Below are 17,847 nucleotides of genomic sequence, written 5' to 3'. Positions count from 1 at the left end.
TTGTGTAGTATCGCGTTGGGCAAACTCCAGACTCTTCGTTTTGTAAAATGCTTTTGCTGCCCGGGAAGGAGGGCAGGCCTGACTTGAGGAGGATAGGCCGGTGGAGCCGACTACACCCCATTTGGTAAAAGTCACCTGCCACATTGGGATTTAGAAGAAATGCACATTTGGTTGTGGGGACGCCCACACTGAACTTCCCACGTGGGTGCGGTCATGGTCCAGGGCTAGTGGCGCACAGCTCTGGGGACCCTAGGACTTGCCGGCAGTAAAGGGCCAGGGGGTGTCTTTTGTTATGTTTTGTTATGGAGACTTTGGAACCCTCCCCAGGGCTGGGGGCGCCGGTTGCCAGGGGAACTGACCTGGGATCACAGAGCTCCTGGGGCAGGTGCTCACGTGCAGACTGGGGTCGGTGGGCCCCGTGGGGCGTGGGAGCTCCAGGCGCCGCTCCCTCCCGTCTGGCCCTAGACTCGCATCCTTTATCACATCCCTTCCAGGTGAAGGTGGCTGTGGGCTTCCTCCTAAGGAGGAGAGTGTTGGAACCTGCCGTCTGTAGTGGTAGGTAGGTCAGAAGCAGAGGGAACAGCCTGGGGCTCACGGCTAGGGCCTGAAGTGTGGGGGGACCCAAGGCCGTCACCTGCGGGGTCTGACGCTGCCTTGGGCAGAAGGTGCCAGAAGTCAGTTGAATTCTTGCTGGTATCTGAGAATTGCTTGGTGTTAAAACAAAAATTAAAAAAAAAAAAAAAAAAAAAAAACATTGCTTGATGTTGCAGGGAGGATCCCACCCCCCCATTCCAGAGTTGGGTCTGGGAGCCATAAAAGATCACAGTTGGTAGATTAAATGTTACATAAAAAGTTGATAACCAAATTGGTTTTCCTAGAACAAACACAAATGAGTAAGTACAGCTCCTTACCCCAAGTGAATCTTAGGGGTGGTTAAGATCATAAAACGCACTCCTGTAGTTCAGCTGGCAGATTGGGGGTGATTTTCGGCAAACAGACCTGGAGATCTTGAGTTTAGAGTGACAGGACGGGACGCGCTGGGGGGCTGAGCCGCGTCCTCACCCTGCCCCGACCCCTGGTGAATCCCGGGTCTTTGAGGAGGGGAAGGCACCCACTGTCTCGGCTCAGAACATAAGAGCTAGCTTGGCGCTTTCTGTTCTCAGGATGCCCCGTTCTCTGAAAAACTGTTCCCCGATGGGAATTATGTTTTTGTGACTGCCAGGTAAAATATTTGGGGCTTTTAGTAACGTCTGTCAGGTAGTCAGCACTGCCTCCTGCAGCCTTGGGGGCGCAGGTGCGGGCGGCCCTGGGGTCACGGGAGGAGGGTGGCCATCGCCCCCCACGTGGTCCCGTCTTGCAGGCCAGCCCCAGCAGCCGGAGGCCTCCCCATCTGCTTCCCTGTTGTTCTTCGCTGTCTCGGGCTCAGCATCAGCACGGCCGTTTGAACAGGTCATTGTGTCCCCAGCCCTAGTCCCCCCCAGAAAACCCTTCGGGTCCGGTAGAGAGCGTGGCGGGTGAATGATCGCCGTGACCCACGCTCTGGGGAGAGACGGGCAGCCGGGCCTTCTCGGGCGAGCCACGGTAGGAGGCCGCCCTGCCACACACCGGACGTTCCTGCGCATCTCACGCTGCTCAGAGGCGGGCAGCGTTCAGAGCTGCACCTGCTGGATTACTCTGTGGTCTGTCGGTACTTGCTCGAATGACGTATCTTCAGCAAGTTGACCACGTTTCTAGAATATCGCTTCCCAAATTTCCTTAGCTGCAGCTGCATTTTCCTGGGTCGGCTGTGGTTTCCTTTCGGCAGCGGCATCAGCTGCTGTGGGAGGACCCGAGGACAGCGGGTGGGGTTCTCCTGAATTCTCCGTCTGGAGGGTGCTTGAGAGCTGCCCCCCCGGCTGGATGCTAGGACGCCCGGCACTAGCGTCCCTGTGACCCTAGCATTGCCGACGCTCGCTGGGCATCCGTGGGCCTGGCCTTGCCCCCCCGGCCCGTGGGATACGCGTGTCCTGGGCTCCTGCTTGTCCTCAGTCCTGCTGGTTGAAGGTGAGCACTCCCTGCCCCAGCTGGGTGCCTGGGCCGTGAGGCCTGGCGGGGAGGGTAGGCCGCCTCCCGGGAGCAGCGATGCCGACCCAGATGCCAACCCAGGTGCCGGGGAGCTTGGGGGAGGCTTTATGGGCAAGACGTGAAGCTGCAGGGCTTTATGGGCAAGACGTGAAGCTGCAGGGCGCTGATAGAGGGCGGAATGGAATGTGCGTGGTGGTGGGCGGAGGGCAGAGGTGAGGAAGGAGCAGTGGGGTGTGCGGGGTGAGCGGTCTCCGCGACAGGAGTGCTCATGGGAGGGAGGCCCCGGGGCTGGTGGTCGCGGGGGATCCTTGGGGACAGGGCCCGGGGCTTCATCCCTGCCCCCGTCCCATTGCCTCTGGGTGCTCACGGCTCACAGCACCTGCCAGGGCTCAGGAGAGGGGCTGCCTTAGCGCGGGTTTCCTATCCTCCAGAGGGGATGGGGGCAGTGGAGGGCAGCGGGGCCAGGCGTCTGTCGGGCTGCTCTGCAGCCTTTTCAGGCCCTCGAGGGGCCTTCCTCTGGGGGGTGAGCGCCTAACCCGGCCCTCAGAGCAGGAGGGGGGTGCACGTGGGCAGTCCCACGAGTGCCCATGAGTGGGTCCCCCAGAGGGGATGGGCCCTTGTTCATCATTGGCTGAAACCACTGACGCTGAAATGGATGTCGAGCACCAGCTAACGCGTGGACCCTCCTCCACCCGAGGGTGCTGGCTCCTTTAAGGCACACACGCATAGGGGAGCACTGTTGGGGGCGCTGGGGGCTCGTGCATGTGGGACGAGGCGGTGGCCGCCCCGGAGAGTTGTGACGCACCCTCCACCTCCACTGCCAGCTGCTCCCTCCTGTTTGTCTCAGGGGCTGGATTTTGTCGCGGAAGCCACAGCTGTAGGGCACAGCCGAGGTGGGTGACGGCCTCAAGGTCGGGTCCCCTCCAGGCGCCCTGCCTGCACTCACCCAGGCCCTTGGCATTGTCCCCTGGTTCGCAGGCCCTGCCCCGCGGCTCCAGGAGGTAGGGGACTCCGTGGGGCCGACAGAGACCCTTGAATCCCTGAGCTCATCCTTCCTTTCCCCACTCTGTCCAGCACACTTAGGAGCAGCACGGTCTTGCACAGACAGTCCTGACTTGACGATCGCTCATCTTACAACTTTTCGACGGTGTCATGAAAATAATACACGTTCAGTAGAAAACGTACTTGGAGCTTTGAATGGAGATCCCTTCCCATTGCTGGCGACGTGCGGTTCATCCTCTTGCGGGTGCTGGGTAGCAGCTCCCAGGCAGGTTCGCGGTCGCAAGTGTCCGCAGCCGATGCCCCGACGGCCCTTCTGTGCCCACACAGCTACTCCGTTTCCTCCTGTCTGCACAGCATCCAATCCGTTACAGGAGGGAGTCAGCACTTTAGTTTAAAATAGGCTTCGTATGTGAGGGTTTTGCCCGGCGTAGGCTCCTGGAAGTGCCCTGCGCACATTTGAGGCAGGCCAAGCTGAGTTCTGACGTTCGGGAGGTTGGGAGTGTCAAATGCATTTGCCACTTAACAGTATTTTTGACTTACGATGGGTCCATCTGGACACAGCCCCGTCATAAATCAAGGGAGACGTGTGGTGTTCGGCTGGACAGAAACGTCCTACGGAGCCCTGCCTCTGTGCGGGTTCCCTCAGGGGTACCGGGGCTGCTCCGTGGCCACGGCAGTGCTGGAAACAGAGCTGCTCGAGTCGGTAGAGCCAATCCAGTGTCTGAATTGAGAGCCAGTTCAGAGTATCCACTTTGGGATCCTAGTCTCCTGCAGATGCTTCCAGTGTGGCAGCCAGGCCGGTGCTTCCAAAACAGTGGCCAGGCTGTGCCCTCTGGTGCCCACACCCCTGCGCCCTTCAGAGGGACATGCAAAGGCCCAGGTCGGAAGACCCTGACTGACCTCCCTGCCTCCCACCCACCCCCTGCCCTCCAGCTTGCCCCCCGTGGCCCCAAGGACGTGGCCCCGTGGGGACGGGAGGTTAGCCTGCTTTATCTGGTGCCGGGGCTCTGCGGCCCAGCGGGGCCAGCTGCCATCCTGTGAATGAAACAGTCTTACTTTCCCAAATGTACTGGGGTTTTGTGAGCAGCTCTCAAACTAGCACTGTTTGTCCCACTCGCAGGACATTGTGAAAGCCACCAGCAGAGCACCACTAAGTGCCGCCAGCAGGAGGTCGCAGGCCGCTTGGGACCCGGGCGACCACACCGACAGGTATGTCAGCGAGCCCCCACGGAGCCCCTGCATACGGGCCTCCGGGGACCTGCCTGGGCCGGGGTGCGCTCAGGAGTGCCGTCTGGGGAGGCAGTCCTGGGCCCACGGGCCACGTGAGCCGCGAGTGCCACCAGCCCCCCTGTCCTGCGCCTTTCCCCCTTCATCTTCAGAGAATCCTGGGGACCTTCCGTCACAATCACGAGCTTCTGGAACAGCAGTGGCCCGGACCCCTGTCACCCACGGAAATGTGCGGTCGGGCCAGGGAGCAGTGTGCCCTGTGGCCTTCTCCAGGTGGGTGCCCGCCCGGCACGGGTGAGCGTGGCCAGAGCGCCACTGGGGTCAGGTGGCCCTGGAGCCCATGGCTGAGGCCCGTTCCCAGGACGCTGCTTGGGCGGCCCGAGAGCAGGCCATGACTCGGGGCCTCCGTAAAGGACCAAGGACACCGAATCGTTGACGTCTGCAGGAGCACCACGGCCCGGCTGGGCGCTCTGGTGTGTAGCTGACCCTGTAAACGTGCTCATGCAGAGCAGCTGAGCCGGGGAGCAGTGTGATCGGGGAACGACGGCGGCCCCCAAGCTCCTGGTGCTGGCTGCTGATCTCCCTTGGCGCCCCCACAGCCCATCTGCAGCGCACAGGCCCCCTGCACCTGCAGCCCCGGAGGAGGGAGCCTCAGCCCCGCTGGGCCCCAGGGCTTCCTGACGGTGCAGAAACCAGTGCCGACCCTGGCCTCGGCCCTGTCGCAACCCCTCCTCCACTTCTTGAATTGCAGCGCAGCTGTCCCCCGGCAGGGCCCTGCCGCCTGAGGGTGCGGATCCCCTCCTGCCCGTCTGCAGATGATGTGCCCTCAGACGTGCTTCCAGGGACTGACGTCGCCTCGACCGCTGCGTCCCCGGGGGTCCCCGTGAGGCCGGCTGTGTCCGCCCCGACCAGCTCTCCGACTGCACATCCTCCCACCTTGCCCAGAAGGTAGGGTGAGGGTGGCGGGGAGGCCGGCTTCCACCCTGCACCCCGATCCCGGAGCCACGGCTGGTGAGCTGGCCACGTCACTCGTGGTGGTTGTGTGTGTGGCCAGTGCCTAGGCCCCTGGGAGCCCGACTGCGCAGCCGGCCACTGCTTCCCACCGGAGCCCACGCTACTGCGGGTGCTTTGTGTCTCGGATCAGTCCTCCAGCCGCCCAGCCTGGAGCTGTGATGACTGCGTGTTCCTGGCAGGCGCGCGGGGCGCACGGCAGGGCAGGGACACCACAGGGAGCGAGGACGTGGGCACTGGCACCTCGACATTTCCACGTTGTCAGAGTTTTCTCTCTGCACTTGGCGGGCTTTCTGCCCTGGTTTACGGGCCCAGTCACCGAGGCAAACGATGATCACCCAAGACGTCCTGCGAGCTGGCAGCCGCCGCCCCAGCTGTGGGAAGTGGCGCCATCCGTGTTGAGCGTTTCCTCAGAAACATCCGAGGGACACACGTGTGGGCCTCACTTCAGCGACGAGGCAGGGGCTTCCGCGGCTGCTGGGACTAAGGGCCAGAGCAGTGGCTCTGAGATGTTGGCGGCCGTCAGTGTCCCCGTGGGCTCCTGGCCTGCCTTGCACTTGGCGCCAGTGCCCACATGATGCTGGCGCCACGGGCCCCGGGACCCCACGTTGGGCACCAGGGAGAGTAGCCCCGCCATCAAGTCCTGCCACGCTTGCTTTTGGGGTGGGCAGCCCCGCTCCTGCCTCCGCCCCTGCGGGCCGCACCCCTGTACTCCCTGAAGCTGTCCTGCCTCTCCCCACAGCTCCCTCGGCCACGGTGGCTCAGCATCCTGGCCTCGTCCCCCCACTCGCTGTCACCCCGGGGCCGTGTCCATGCACAGTCCTCCTGATGCACTGGATGCCGCCGACCATGGCTTCCCCGACACGGACGCTCGGGCCCCTCTGAGTCTGGGCTTCCGGGTCCGGGCATCTCCCAAGGCAGCTCTGTGTCTACGGGTGGATTTCGGGGACAGCTCCGGGGTCCAGGTGACGATCTACAATGTGTCCCGGGGAATCGCAGTCACCGCCTACCACCAGTTCAGGAAAGGTAGGGGGCTCAGCGGGGAGGATCAGAACACGGGTGCGGGGCGCAGGGAGGCAGACCCCAGAGGGAGCGCCGGCCACCCTGGGGCGGGCAGGAGACCCCCCGCAGCCCCGCGGCGCCTGCCGGGTTGAGATGTCTCAGGAGCCTGCGCCGCACCGCTCCCCATATGCCCTTCCTCGCTCACTCCCACCAGGGGCCCTGGGGTGCACCCCCAGTCCGGGGGGCAGGGGGTGTGCTGAGGCCACGCGCCTGCGGAGCCACGTGACTCTGCCACAGGGAGGGCTTGAGCTCCGCTGAGAATCGCACGCACGCACCTTGCACGCTTCGTCACTTGCATGAAATGTCCAACGCTTGCGTTCCGGCCAAGTGGCGCCAAACGTCTTAGTCCGGGCATCTCGGTGCTGGAGCCACTTGCTTGGACAAGGCCCCGGGCCTAGGGCCGCCGGCGGGGGCGGGGGCGGGGGCGAATCCGGACCCTTCCCTGCTCTCCAGCCGCAGCTCACGGCTTTCCTTTCATTGTTTTACATCATGTTTTGAGCGTGGTTCGTTCTCAAAGGTGCGACTCCTACCTCGGGCGACGCCGCTTCTACCTCCGCGATGCCCCGTGCGCCCTACGAGCAGGATCCCGGCCGAGGGCAGCACCCGGCCCCGCTCCCCGCCGCCGCCCGCGTCCGCACACGGGGTCCTGGCGGCCGAGCCTGCCCTCCAGGTGCACGGCGGCCCTCAGCGCCACGGATCGGGACACGCCGTCACCAAGCCCCCACCTGCCACTGTCCTTTCCTTGTGTCCCTGCTCAGCGGGGCTGCGGCTGACCATGGTCGGCGGCGGCTTCGTCTTGAGACACTTCAGTGGCGCCCACTGCAGTTGGTACCAGCTTTGAGGTTGATAGAACTTGCCGGATGTTGAGGAACTTCTCATCTTTCCCCTTTTATCAGGACTGACTTTCTTACTTAATTGATTTGAAAGAGACAGAGAGGGAGCATGAGCAGGGGGAGGGACAGAGGGAGAGACTCTGTGACAGGCTCGACTCCAGGACCCTGAGGCCACGACGGGAGCTGACATCAAGAGCCAGGCACTCACACTCCATGTGTCCCAGGATTTTTTTTTTTTTTTTTTTTAAATATCCGGAGACATGGGGCACCTCGCTGGTTTATTCAGTGGAGCACGTGGTTCTTGACCATGGGGTCCTGAGTCAAGCCCCACATTGGGCTTAGAGCTGACTAATGATGTGCTTTCTCCACTTTTTTCATTGGTTTAGTTAAAGAACCGGTGTTTGGGGCACCTGGGGGCTCAGTGAGTGAAGTATCTGCCTTCAGCTCAGGTCAGGGTCCTGGGGTCCCGGGATCAAGTCCCTTGTCAGGCTCCCTGCTCCCTGCTCCCCGCGCTGTTGTCGGGGCTGATCCTGGCCGTCCGAGTCCTCGTGCCTGTGCTTCCCACACGCGCTCCCCGGATGCGTAACCTGAGCATCCCGCCGTGTGCTGCTCCCAGTCCCTGTTTCCCTGGGTGACGCGTGTCCGTGCCGTGACTAGTCAGGCCACCCGCTAGCGTGTGGGGTGAGTGCCAAGAGCCTTCCTGTGTTTGGGGCAGTTGTTACCAGATGGTCTTTTGTAACAAATGCATCAGGAAGATGCAGGGAATAAGATCGTCACTTCTCACGGTTCTCAGAGGTGCTGTCCTTCAACGACAGTTTCTGGCCGTGGTTGCGCGTTCCCATCTCGAGGAGCGGAGCTGCTCCGCTCTAGTGCGGCCCTGGTGCACCTTGCACGGCTCTCACCCACCTCTGACGTGTGGACCGAGTGCAGGTGCACGGCGGAGTCCTCCGTGCTTCGGGAGCCGTCCGCGCGATCCTCCACACGTCCCTGCTGGGGGGCCCTGCGGTCGCTTCCCTTTTCCTCCTTAGAGCTGACTTGATGCTTTTGTGTGGCTCAGAGTGATTATACTTGGGATCCCGTAGCTTTCCGGGCCTGAGCCTCAGTGCTGGTGGCCCCGAGTCCACTCTCTCCGGCCCGCGGTGCGCCTTTCCAGTAGGGAGACACGGTTCGTCTTCCTTCATTTCAGCAAAGATTTGTTTTTTTTTTAATTATGTCTTGAAATACGCGTCCTTGCTGGCATTTCCACTCTCTCTCTGGGAGACAGGCCACGCACGTGCTGGGGGCCTTTGTGTCTCGAGTCCGCTCATTTCATCTGCTCACGCCCCTCGCTTCGGCTCCAAATGCCTCCTGTCCTGCTCTGTCGCTTCTGCTTCCTGTGATTCTCTTTGCAATGTCGTCCTCCTTTCTTGCATTTCTGCCCTGTGGTCTTGTGTCATGGAAGCTCCTGATTCTTTCACATGAAATCCCAGAGATCTTTTCCCGTGGGTGGTGTCCTTCGTGGGTTATGACTTGGTACTGAACTTCCCGTCCTAAGCGTGGTGTGTTTCGCGAGCTGGGGTCTCCCTCGCTCCTGCCAGCCGGCTCACCCCACCCCTCGTGGCACCCCCCACGTCATAGAAGGGCGTTGTGTGCGCGTGTCGCATGCGTGTTGTGATGGTCACAGCCACGGCAGTCCGCCTCGCTGCGGCACGGCCAGGGTGTGTTCCAGCCTCGTGAGTGTGCACGACTGCATCCCCTCGGGCCCAGGGCAATGTCAGAACGCGGCGCCCTTTGTGAACAAGAATTATCAGACGCTCGGGACCGTGGAGCATCACAGAGATGCTGCACCCTGCCAGCGTCATGTGCCTGGCCCCGGCCCACAGAGTGGCCCCCCGCAAGACAGGGCCACCTCCGCCGTGTCGGTTCCCAGCAGCCTCACCCATCATCGTCCTCCCGCTGGTAACGGCTCACCACCCGGCCATTCTTGCTTCCTTTTCCAGAAGGAGTCTATGTGCTCAAGGCACTTATTTACAACGACCTTTGTGGACCCGGAAGGGAGCTCGGGCCTTATTACGTGGAGATGGGCCCCGCGACCATGTCAGTGTTCATGAATTCTAGCAGCATCCGCAGGGATGAGCTTCTGGTCTTTGCTGGCTCCCACGCGGATCAGAAAAGTAAGCGACCCATCCGGAGTCTGAGGGCCCACACCGGCCTGCTGGCGGTGAGCGTCCAGGCCGTAGCGATTCTCAGCTCAGATGCGCGCTCGCCTACCTGCCTCATCTGGGACACGATCATTGCCTGGTCCTGTGCCCTGAGGGGCATGTGAGGGTGAAGTCGTGTGACATCCTGGTCCTGGGATTGGCCGCCTAGCAAGGGCCTCGGGTGTGCATCTGAAGAGCAGGAGCTGGGGTGGCCTCTCCTGGGCGTGGCCAGGGCCCCGGGGATTCGGGGGGTGTGGCTGCAGGATGAGGAAGCTCTAAGGGGGTCCCCACGGACCCTGGGGACTGGGTCCAGACCAAGCACAGACCGCAGCTCGGCTGGCGGGCACCGGGGATGGAGGAGCACTCACGGGGCGCTGGGGGCTCCGCTCACGCATCGCTGCATCAGGCCCCACAGCAACCATGAGGGGCCCCCCTTGTGCTCAGCATCGTAGAGAGGAACCCGCCTCGGGGGCCGGTGGGGCTGACGGAGAACCCCAGCTGGATATCCGCAGCGGTGGAAGGAAAGAGCACCCAAGTGCTTGGTCTGAGGGACGGGGTTACGGGCTTCACTTCCCAGGACTGGGAGAGGGGAAGGCGCTGGGGGCCGTGTCCGGAGGCTCCCACGCAGCTCGTTCCACGCACTGACGCACACTTCGCAGGCAGTCGGTCTCCCGGAGCCTCCTGTCCGAGAAGTCAGAAAGCACGGCTGGGAGGGTATTTTAGCCGTTGCCCTTGGGTTCTGTGCCGGGAGTGGGAGGCGGAAGCTCGGGCACAGGCAGGAAAGCGGGGAGTCCCGTGCAAATCAAACACAAGCTTCCGCCCGCGGTCACTGCCGCATCGCAGCCACGATGAAGCTTCAGGTTCTCTTAGTGGGATGACATCACTGAGTCATGGGATACTTATTTTGCAGAAATTCCAAAGCACCAATGAACGAAACACCCACTGACTCTTATCACTGTTATAAATGAGCATTTTCTCGCTATAAATGGAGAAAGTGCACAGAACAGCAGTACTTGGGAAAGAAAAAAAAAAAAAGAGGAGATCCGCCTCCTTTCCCCATAAAGATGGGTGAGCTGTTGGGAGTCTTCCCTGCACGACAGCCCTCGGGGACCCAGCAGGACCTTGGGGTTCAGAGAGGGAACGCAACGGATGGGAGACACTGGTCACCCGCCGCGAGAGACGAAGGAGCGACTGCAGGGCCCTTGCACAGGTTTCGTTCTGTCTTCTGTTCAGGCACCGTTGTCACACATCACTTTGCAGCCGGTCCCCCATGTAACGTGTCCTTCACATGTCAGAGCTGTGCGGCCGGTGGCCAGGCTTGGCCCAGCGTGACTGTCCAGTATCGGATGCAGCGTACGTCTCCACTCTGACCCTGCACTGCTGGGTCCGTCGAGGTCACGGGGGCCCCGGCACGCCCCGGAATCTGTGACTCGCTCTGCTGAGATTCATATTTGCCCTTGAAGCAGCCCTGTGTTCACCTGCAGGTCGTTCTAGGGCTTTCTAGAAGCCACACGCGTGGCGCCTCCGACCTGAAGGCATGGGGTGGGTCCAGGAGCAGGACCCCTCTGCAAGCCCCCGGGCCTGTCCCATGGCCTTTCAAGGAGAAGTCACGGGGATGCTTGTGCATTGGCCCTGTCACTTGATGAGCTGTGGCTTTGGTGGCCTTTGGTCTGCAGCCAGAACCACCCAGCTGGGCTGTCATCGCAGCCGTACGTGCGGGTGGGCAGGCTGGGGATCCCGCTCCCGGCCCCAGGGCACGGGAGGTGAGGATGCTGCGTCCCTGGACGGCCCCCGCCCTCCGCGCCAAAGCTCTGTGCCTCCCCTGCTCTCACAGCCGTCTCTGTCTACACAAACGGAACCATGTTTGCCACTGACATCGACATCACTTTCCTGGCTGTCACGGAGGAAACGGCCCCCTTGGAGTTCGTGTGGTCCTTTGGAGAAGGTCCAGCCCTGAGGACAACATCCAGGAGCATTAAGAGAAGACTCAGCATCCCCCAGTGGTGAGTGAACGAGGGTGGTGACGGGCTGGCGGCCTAGTCATGTGTTGGTCCCCCGGCTGCCCTAGGATGATCTCTGGAGCGCTTTGGCGAGTGGGGGGGACTCACATTCAATGTTATAGGACGAGGAGGTCCCTCTGCCTGAACTAGGGGCGGGCCTGGGGCTTTGGAACCAAGCGGTCCTGGGTTCAGATCCAACCCCCTCCACCTAAATCAATCCCCATCCAAGCAGGGGTCACAGTGCTGACCCTGCTGCTCTGCCAGTGACTGACACGATGACAGGGGCGGGCCCAGCGTCCCTGCCACCTGTCCTGGTAAGTGGGAACCACGGGGTCGGGGAGGCCCTTTTCTGTGGACGAAAGGCACCCCCTGCCCTTCTCTGGGGTGAGAGGGCCGCTCCCTACCTCTGACCTCTCTGACCTGCTCTTGTCACCCCCCGGCCCTGTCCATGGTTCTCACTGCAGGTACAGCGTGACGGTGCAGGCGGCCAGCAGGCTGGGCAGGGTGGCCTCGGAGCCCCGCCGCATCAGGACGCAGAGGAGAATCGTCGCCAACCGGCTGGTGTCTCCCCTCTCAGCTCTGCTGAATGCCAGCGTCACCTTCACGTGCAGACTCAACTTTGGCACCAACGTGGCTTTCCTGTGGGACTTTGGGGATGGCACCGTGGGCCCGGGGGGCAGCTCTGCCCATCACACCTACCAAAGGTGAGCTGTGCAGGCGCAGGTGCAGGTGCAGCCCTGTGGGTGGTGCTGGAGACGTGAGCCCCAGCTCTGCACAGCCCACCTAGCAGCACATGCAGTTGATGGATACTGGGAAGACTCAGATGAACCCCCTGCTCTCCAGGAGCTCACGGCCTGGGGCCCGGGCATGGCAGGAAGGAAAACTGACCCCCTCAGTGCCAGATGCACGGGTAGGGCGGGGAGACAAGAGGTAGGACCACCAGGGGCTCACCATCCTCCCGAGAGTGTCCAGCATGAGTGAGCGCCTCCTGTTTGGAGAAGGACTGGAGCATTATGGACGCCCCGGCATAGCGGGACCGCTGGGGGGAGGCAGGCGTGCCCAAGGGAGGCCAGGGGTGTGCGCTACAGGGCTCGCCCTGGCACGGGTGCCCAGGTGCTGAGGCCAGGGAGGCCTCCGGGTGGAGCTGAGCCTCGGCTGGCACGACGCTGGGGCGCCAGCAGCAGCAGGGACAGGTTGCAGTCCTTCCTCCGGGCAGGACTTCCTCAAGAGCCCCTGGCCTTGCCGTGCGCAAGGACATACCCGAAGGGCCGCGTCACTAGCTCTCGATGTACCGGTGCCTTCTCCTCTGGAGGTGGGTGTTCACATAGCAAAGGAGTGGGCAACAGTGCCCAGGTGGGCCCGCCCGATGGGCACCCGGCCCAGGCTCCTGGCAGTGTGCTTCTGCCCCGCGCCCTACCTGTTGTCTAGCTCCCCAGGCTCCCCGACCCCCGGCACCCCGAGCAGGACCCCGAGCAGTGTTCCATACTGACACCGCGAAGGCAGGGGGCTCCGGCCCTGTGGGTCGGGGAGCTGGGTAGGAATACTGTGCCCAGACATCCCGGTCGGGGGCCCGCGGTGCCCATCGCATGGAGGTCAGCCCATGGCACGTAGAGGGGCCAGGCCGTGGCTGCCGGGGGTCCCCATGCGAACGGCTACTTCTCCGTCAGCGGGTGACGTCGGTCTGGGAGCCGGGCACCTGGCTCCCCCCCGCCCTGCACGGCAGGTGGCCCACGTGGACATTTGTCCTCACGGATGCGCTGTCAGTCCGTCGAGTCCTGTCCTCACGCGGGTGGAGGGTGTTCTGGAGGAAGAGGGAGCGGCAGACGTCTGCCAGGCCGCATGTGTTCACTCCCGTGGCTGCGGCCCTTCCAGGGAAGGACAGTTCACCGTCCAGGTCCGAGCCTTCAACGACGTCAGTGCTGTCTCCCTGGCAAAGCAGCTGTTCGTCGTGCGGGAGCCGTGCCAGCCGCCCCCCGTGAAGAACATGGGGCCGGGGAAGGTGCAGGTAGGGCCAGGCCTGGTGGTCATCGTGGCATGGGGAACCGGGGGCGGAGAGGAGCTCTGGCACCTGGAGCTGCTGCAGCGGACGTGGAGGGCGCGTCTCGGGGCTTCTGGGGCCTGGTGCCTCGGCCGAGGGAGGGCCCATCCTGGCCCCCGTGTGCCTGCTCTCAGGGGCTTGGAGAGGTTGCTTGTGCAGGGGTGTCTGCGGGGCTCAGTCAGTTGAGCCTGCCTTCTCAGGGTCCTGGGTTTGAGCTCCACGTGGGGCTCCCTGGGCAGTGGGGACTCTGTCTCCCAAATCAATCAATCACTAAGGCATGGCTGCGCGAAGATGTGAGCATTTTCAGGAGAAAGGGATGTTTGGATTCACGTGATGTCAACACCCAGGGACACGGTCGCTCCTTCCCAAGCGCTTACCAGGGCTTAGGAAGCACCGGGCAGCTTTCTGCTTCTTCTGTTCCTTCGAGCCTCCGGGTTGGAGCGGATTTCCCTCCCTGGGGCCGAAGTGCCCAGTGACACAGGCAACCCACGGCCCGAGGCGCTGCTGCATTCGCCCGTGAGTTCTGTGGCTCTCCGGCCCCAGAGACACCTGCTGGGCCTCTGACCGGGGTGTGGGGTCGGGCGTGGAGACCGGGGGGACACACAGAGCGTCCCTAGGGCAAGGCCCTGGTGGTCCTGGCACGTGGGTCCTGCGGGACGTGACGGCCACCCATGGGCGAGACGCAGGCGCCGCTAGGCCAGCACGCACCCACGCGGTCGGCATTCTGCATGGGCGGTGGGCTGAGTCGGGGAGAGGGACAAAGCGTTCAGGGGGACCCCAGTGTGGAGACTGGAAGCGGCCAGAGCCAGGGCGACAGGGGTCTGGGCCTAAATCCTGACCGTGGGTGCACCCAGGGCTCGGGGCTTCTCCCCCATGAGCCTGGTCCAGGGAGGCATCCGCAGCCCCAGGTCCACACGGTACTGGCTGTGCGACCCGGGTTCTGGTCTAAAAAGAGGTACTTAGGGGTTTTTCACATTTGAAGCAAAGGAAACAACACCGATGAGTCCATTTTTTTCTTTATTTTGTTTTTCTTGGACACATTTTCTAAAAGGATAAAGGAAAAGAGAGAATCACCTAAAATGCAGCAAGAGCGCGCTCCTGTGTCTCACACGGCAGGAAGGCCAAAGGTCGATTCCCACCTAGAAGGAATCGCGTATTTCTTAAAATCCCACTTCCCAACTCCTCCTAGAAGTTTACCCTTTTCTCCACTTTTGTGGGAGTTTTTCATTAACAAGTCCTGCAGGGGAGCTTGTGTGCTCACTGTCTACCCCGAGGGGGGTCCTGCCAGTGGGGCAAAGTCTTCATCCCTTGGTCCTCATCCCTCCTCCACCCTTATCTGTCACCCCTGGGCCTCAGCCCTCTTCCATCCTCCACCCTCCACCCTCATCCCTTCTGCACCCTCCTCCCTCATCCCTCTGCCCTCCTCCATCCTCCACCCTCCACCCTCGTTCCTCATCCCTCCTGCACCCTCCTCTCTCATCCCTGGGCCCTCAGTCCTCCTCCCTCCATCCCGCAGCCCTCAGTCCTCCTCCATCCTCCACCCTCCATCCTCCACCCTCCACCTTCCACCCTCACCCTTCATCCCTCAGCCCTCCTTCATCCTCCATGGTCATTCCTCATCCCCCCCTCCAACCTCATCCCACCTCCACCTTCATCCCTTACCCCTGGGCCCTCGGTCATCCTCCATCCTCCATCCTCCACCCTCTACCCTCCACCCTCCACACTCCTCCCTTCCGCACCTCCTCCCTCCTCCCTCCTCCATCCTCCACCCTCCACCTTCCACCCTGACCCCTCAGCCCTCAGCCCTCCTCCGCCCTCAGCCCTCATCCCTGGGCCCTCAGTCCTCCTCCCTCCATCCCGCAGCCCTCAGTCCTCCTCCATCCTCCACCCTCCATCCTGTTCCTGGAGAAAAAAAAGAGGCAGAGACACAGGCAGGGGAGAAGCAGGCTCCCTGCGGGGAGCCCGATGCGAGACTCGATCTCAGGACCCCGGGGTCATGCCCTGAGCTGAGTGGAAGGCAGATGCTCAACTGTTGAGCCCCCAGGTGCTCCGGCAGTGATCTCTAAAGGTAACCTAACCCTAGCTCATTATCCCACTGCTCTGTCTCCAGAATTTCTTAATGCAATTGTTTGATGTGGGATGCACAAAGATTTCTTATTTAAAAAAAATAGAGAGAGAATAGGGGAAAAAAAAGCTTTTCTTCATCAGCTAGATCTGTAATTTCCCTAAAATATTGTTAGTTCAAAAAAGCGAGAAAATAGCGCTGGAATCTTTCCCTTAATTCTCAGCCTTCGGAGAGGGAGGGTGAGCACCGGCCTCTTCTGATGGTGGTGCTCTTCTGATGGCTGAGCTGTGGGGGCTTCGTGGGAGGACGGGGGCAGGGGCCGCTGATTCTCCGCGTGATCGACGTCGTGTTAGCTCTTCCGTCATTGCAGACATGGTCTGTGAAAGGCTCGGGGTGGCCTGTCTGGGGCCCGTCGGGTTCGCTCTGGGCTCGGGCCTTCTGCCTCCCCGACTGGTCTTGGAAAGCTCCTGCCGTGCCCACGGGCAGCTGCCTTCGCCTGGAAGTGGCATCTCTCGACGGAGCCCCAGGCTTTCGCATAGGGTGACGGGGGGCGGAAATCTGGTGCAGGGGGTGCTCGGTGTTCCTGGGGCGTCATCGTGTGCCAGCTCCGTAGAGCACATGGCAGGGAGTCACACATTCAGCATAAAGTAGGCCATGATTTCACCTGCTGTTTCCCATCCAGAAACATTACGTATGCAGAATTTACATGTTTTTGAGACATTTTATGCTTGAATTCTCTCCTATTAAAAGCTCTGCGTCTATAACATCAACATCATTAATTATTAGCACTTTTCCTAATATATATGGGAAATGTTTTCAAAGTAACAATATCAGAAGTGAAACCTCTTTGTGAGTTTTCAGATTTATCTGTGGTTCGTTCTTTGGCCCTTAGAATATATCCTCAAGACGCTGTACATTGAAGTAACTTGAAACATTTCTCTTTTCTCTCTTGCTTCCTTGAAATATGGTTGCATTCCTTCGTTTGGGTTCCCGGTTAGCAAATAAATTTTTGGTTTCTTTTGGCTTTGTTTTTGCATTTTGACTTGATTTTTGAATATATACAACATTTATGTAATTTCATAGCCAAAAGCCTACAATGAAATGTAAGTGTAAATTTCATTTTGTGATTTGCCCACGTATGTCTTTGCCCATTTTTCTATTGGAGATGTTGAAAATGTCTTACTGACTTTAAACAAAATTAACTGTCATGTATTTTGCAAATGCTTTTCTTTTTTCTCTGTTGATTGCTTTTTAAAATGATTTTTTAAAAAAGAAAAAAAAAGATTTATTTTTTTAGGGAGGGAGACGAGAACACGAGCAGAGGAGGGGAAGAGGGGGAGACTCTCCGGCAGACTCCCCCGCTGAGTGGGGCTTGATGTGGGGCTCGGTCTCATGGTCTGAGCCAAAATCAAGAATTTGATTCAGTCACTCAACCCTCAACCCGTGAGCCACCCAGGCACCCCTAAAATGAGTTTTGACGTTCAAGTTATTTTTTAACGGAATCAAATCTCTTAACTCTCTCCTTTTGTATTTTCCCATTAACGTTATGCTTAGGATTTTTTCTCATGATCATTTAAGTATAAATAGTCACTTATTCTTCTTGTTTTTATATCAACTTGTTAACTTTTGTCTGTAGAAATGACATACATTTGTTTCCGTGCTTTATATTACAACTGTAAGGATCCCACCTGTGATGGTGCAAATGTGTATAATTTGCGTACCCTGCTGAGAGTAAGCGTTGGTGCTTCTCTGTGGCGTTAGACGTAATGGACGTTTCGAGATCTCTTTCTCCTTAACCCGCAGGTGTGGAGGTCTCAGCCTGTGACTCTGGGCGTCACGTTCGAGTCTGCGATCCTCTGTGACATCTCCCAAGGCCTCTCCTACACCTGGACCATCCGGACCTCCGAGGGGTGGCCAGTGCCCCTGCCCCCTGGTGTCAGCACACGCAGGCAGACCATCACTGTCCCCGGCTACTTCCTGGAGCTTGGGAACTACACCGCTCTCGCCAGGGTGCGTGACCGGCTCACAGGCTTCCCGCCAGCCTCAGAGCAAGAGCTCAGCCCCTGTCCCCCCAGCCTGCTCTATCCAAGACAAAGAGGGTTACACAAGTGTGGCTGGGCTCCTGAGAAATGCTTCAGTTCCCCTGAGAGAGCAAATTTCATGTCTGAACCCGGGCAAAGTAATTGTGAAAATCTTGTTCTTCTAACAAAAGCCTCCTGTGCATCCGCTTTGACGGTGTCTCTGAGGTAGTCCCGGGATGTCAGGGGAATAGCTGTGTCATCACAGAGCTTCTGCCTGGAAAGGGAGGGGATGTTGTCAGAGAACTGAGGTCATGAGGGCACCCTGGTGACAGGGCCGCTGTTGG

At 60.3% G+C, this 17,847-nt stretch overlaps 1 protein-coding gene across 1 annotated transcript in view; it reads left to right on the top strand.

Annotated features, from left to right (window-relative positions):
- Window positions 1–262: 262 nt before the first annotated feature.
- PKD1L1 (polycystin 1 like 1, transient receptor potential channel interacting) overlaps window positions 263–17,847 on the top strand; it is a 79,977-nt gene continuing 62,392 nt past the window's right edge. Inside the window, exons 1-13 of the mRNA XM_072775765.1 lie at window positions 263–405; window positions 495–555; window positions 1,361–1,449; window positions 4,187–4,275; window positions 4,446–4,566; window positions 5,045–5,241; window positions 6,047–6,330; window positions 9,179–9,352; window positions 10,613–10,732; window positions 11,214–11,382; window positions 11,844–12,083; window positions 13,252–13,384; window positions 17,286–17,492. Coding sequence (XP_072631866.1) covers window positions 6,117–6,330; window positions 9,179–9,352; window positions 10,613–10,732; window positions 11,214–11,382; window positions 11,844–12,083; window positions 13,252–13,384; window positions 17,286–17,492 — 1,257 coding nt within the window. The 5' untranslated portion in view covers window positions 263–405; window positions 495–555; window positions 1,361–1,449; ... (2 more) ...; window positions 5,045–5,241; window positions 6,047–6,116. The remainder of the gene's footprint in view (window positions 406–494; window positions 556–1,360; window positions 1,450–4,186; window positions 4,276–4,445; window positions 4,567–5,044; window positions 5,242–6,046; window positions 6,331–9,178; window positions 9,353–10,612; window positions 10,733–11,213; window positions 11,383–11,843; window positions 12,084–13,251; window positions 13,385–17,285; window positions 17,493–17,847) is intronic.

This window comes from Canis lupus, chromosome 15 (assembly GCF_048164855.1).
Source record: "Canis lupus baileyi chromosome 15, mCanLup2.hap1, whole genome shotgun sequence".
NCBI lineage: Eukaryota > Metazoa > Chordata > Mammalia > Carnivora > Canidae > Canis > Canis lupus.
This window is presented reverse-complemented; position numbering and strand designations above follow the sequence as displayed.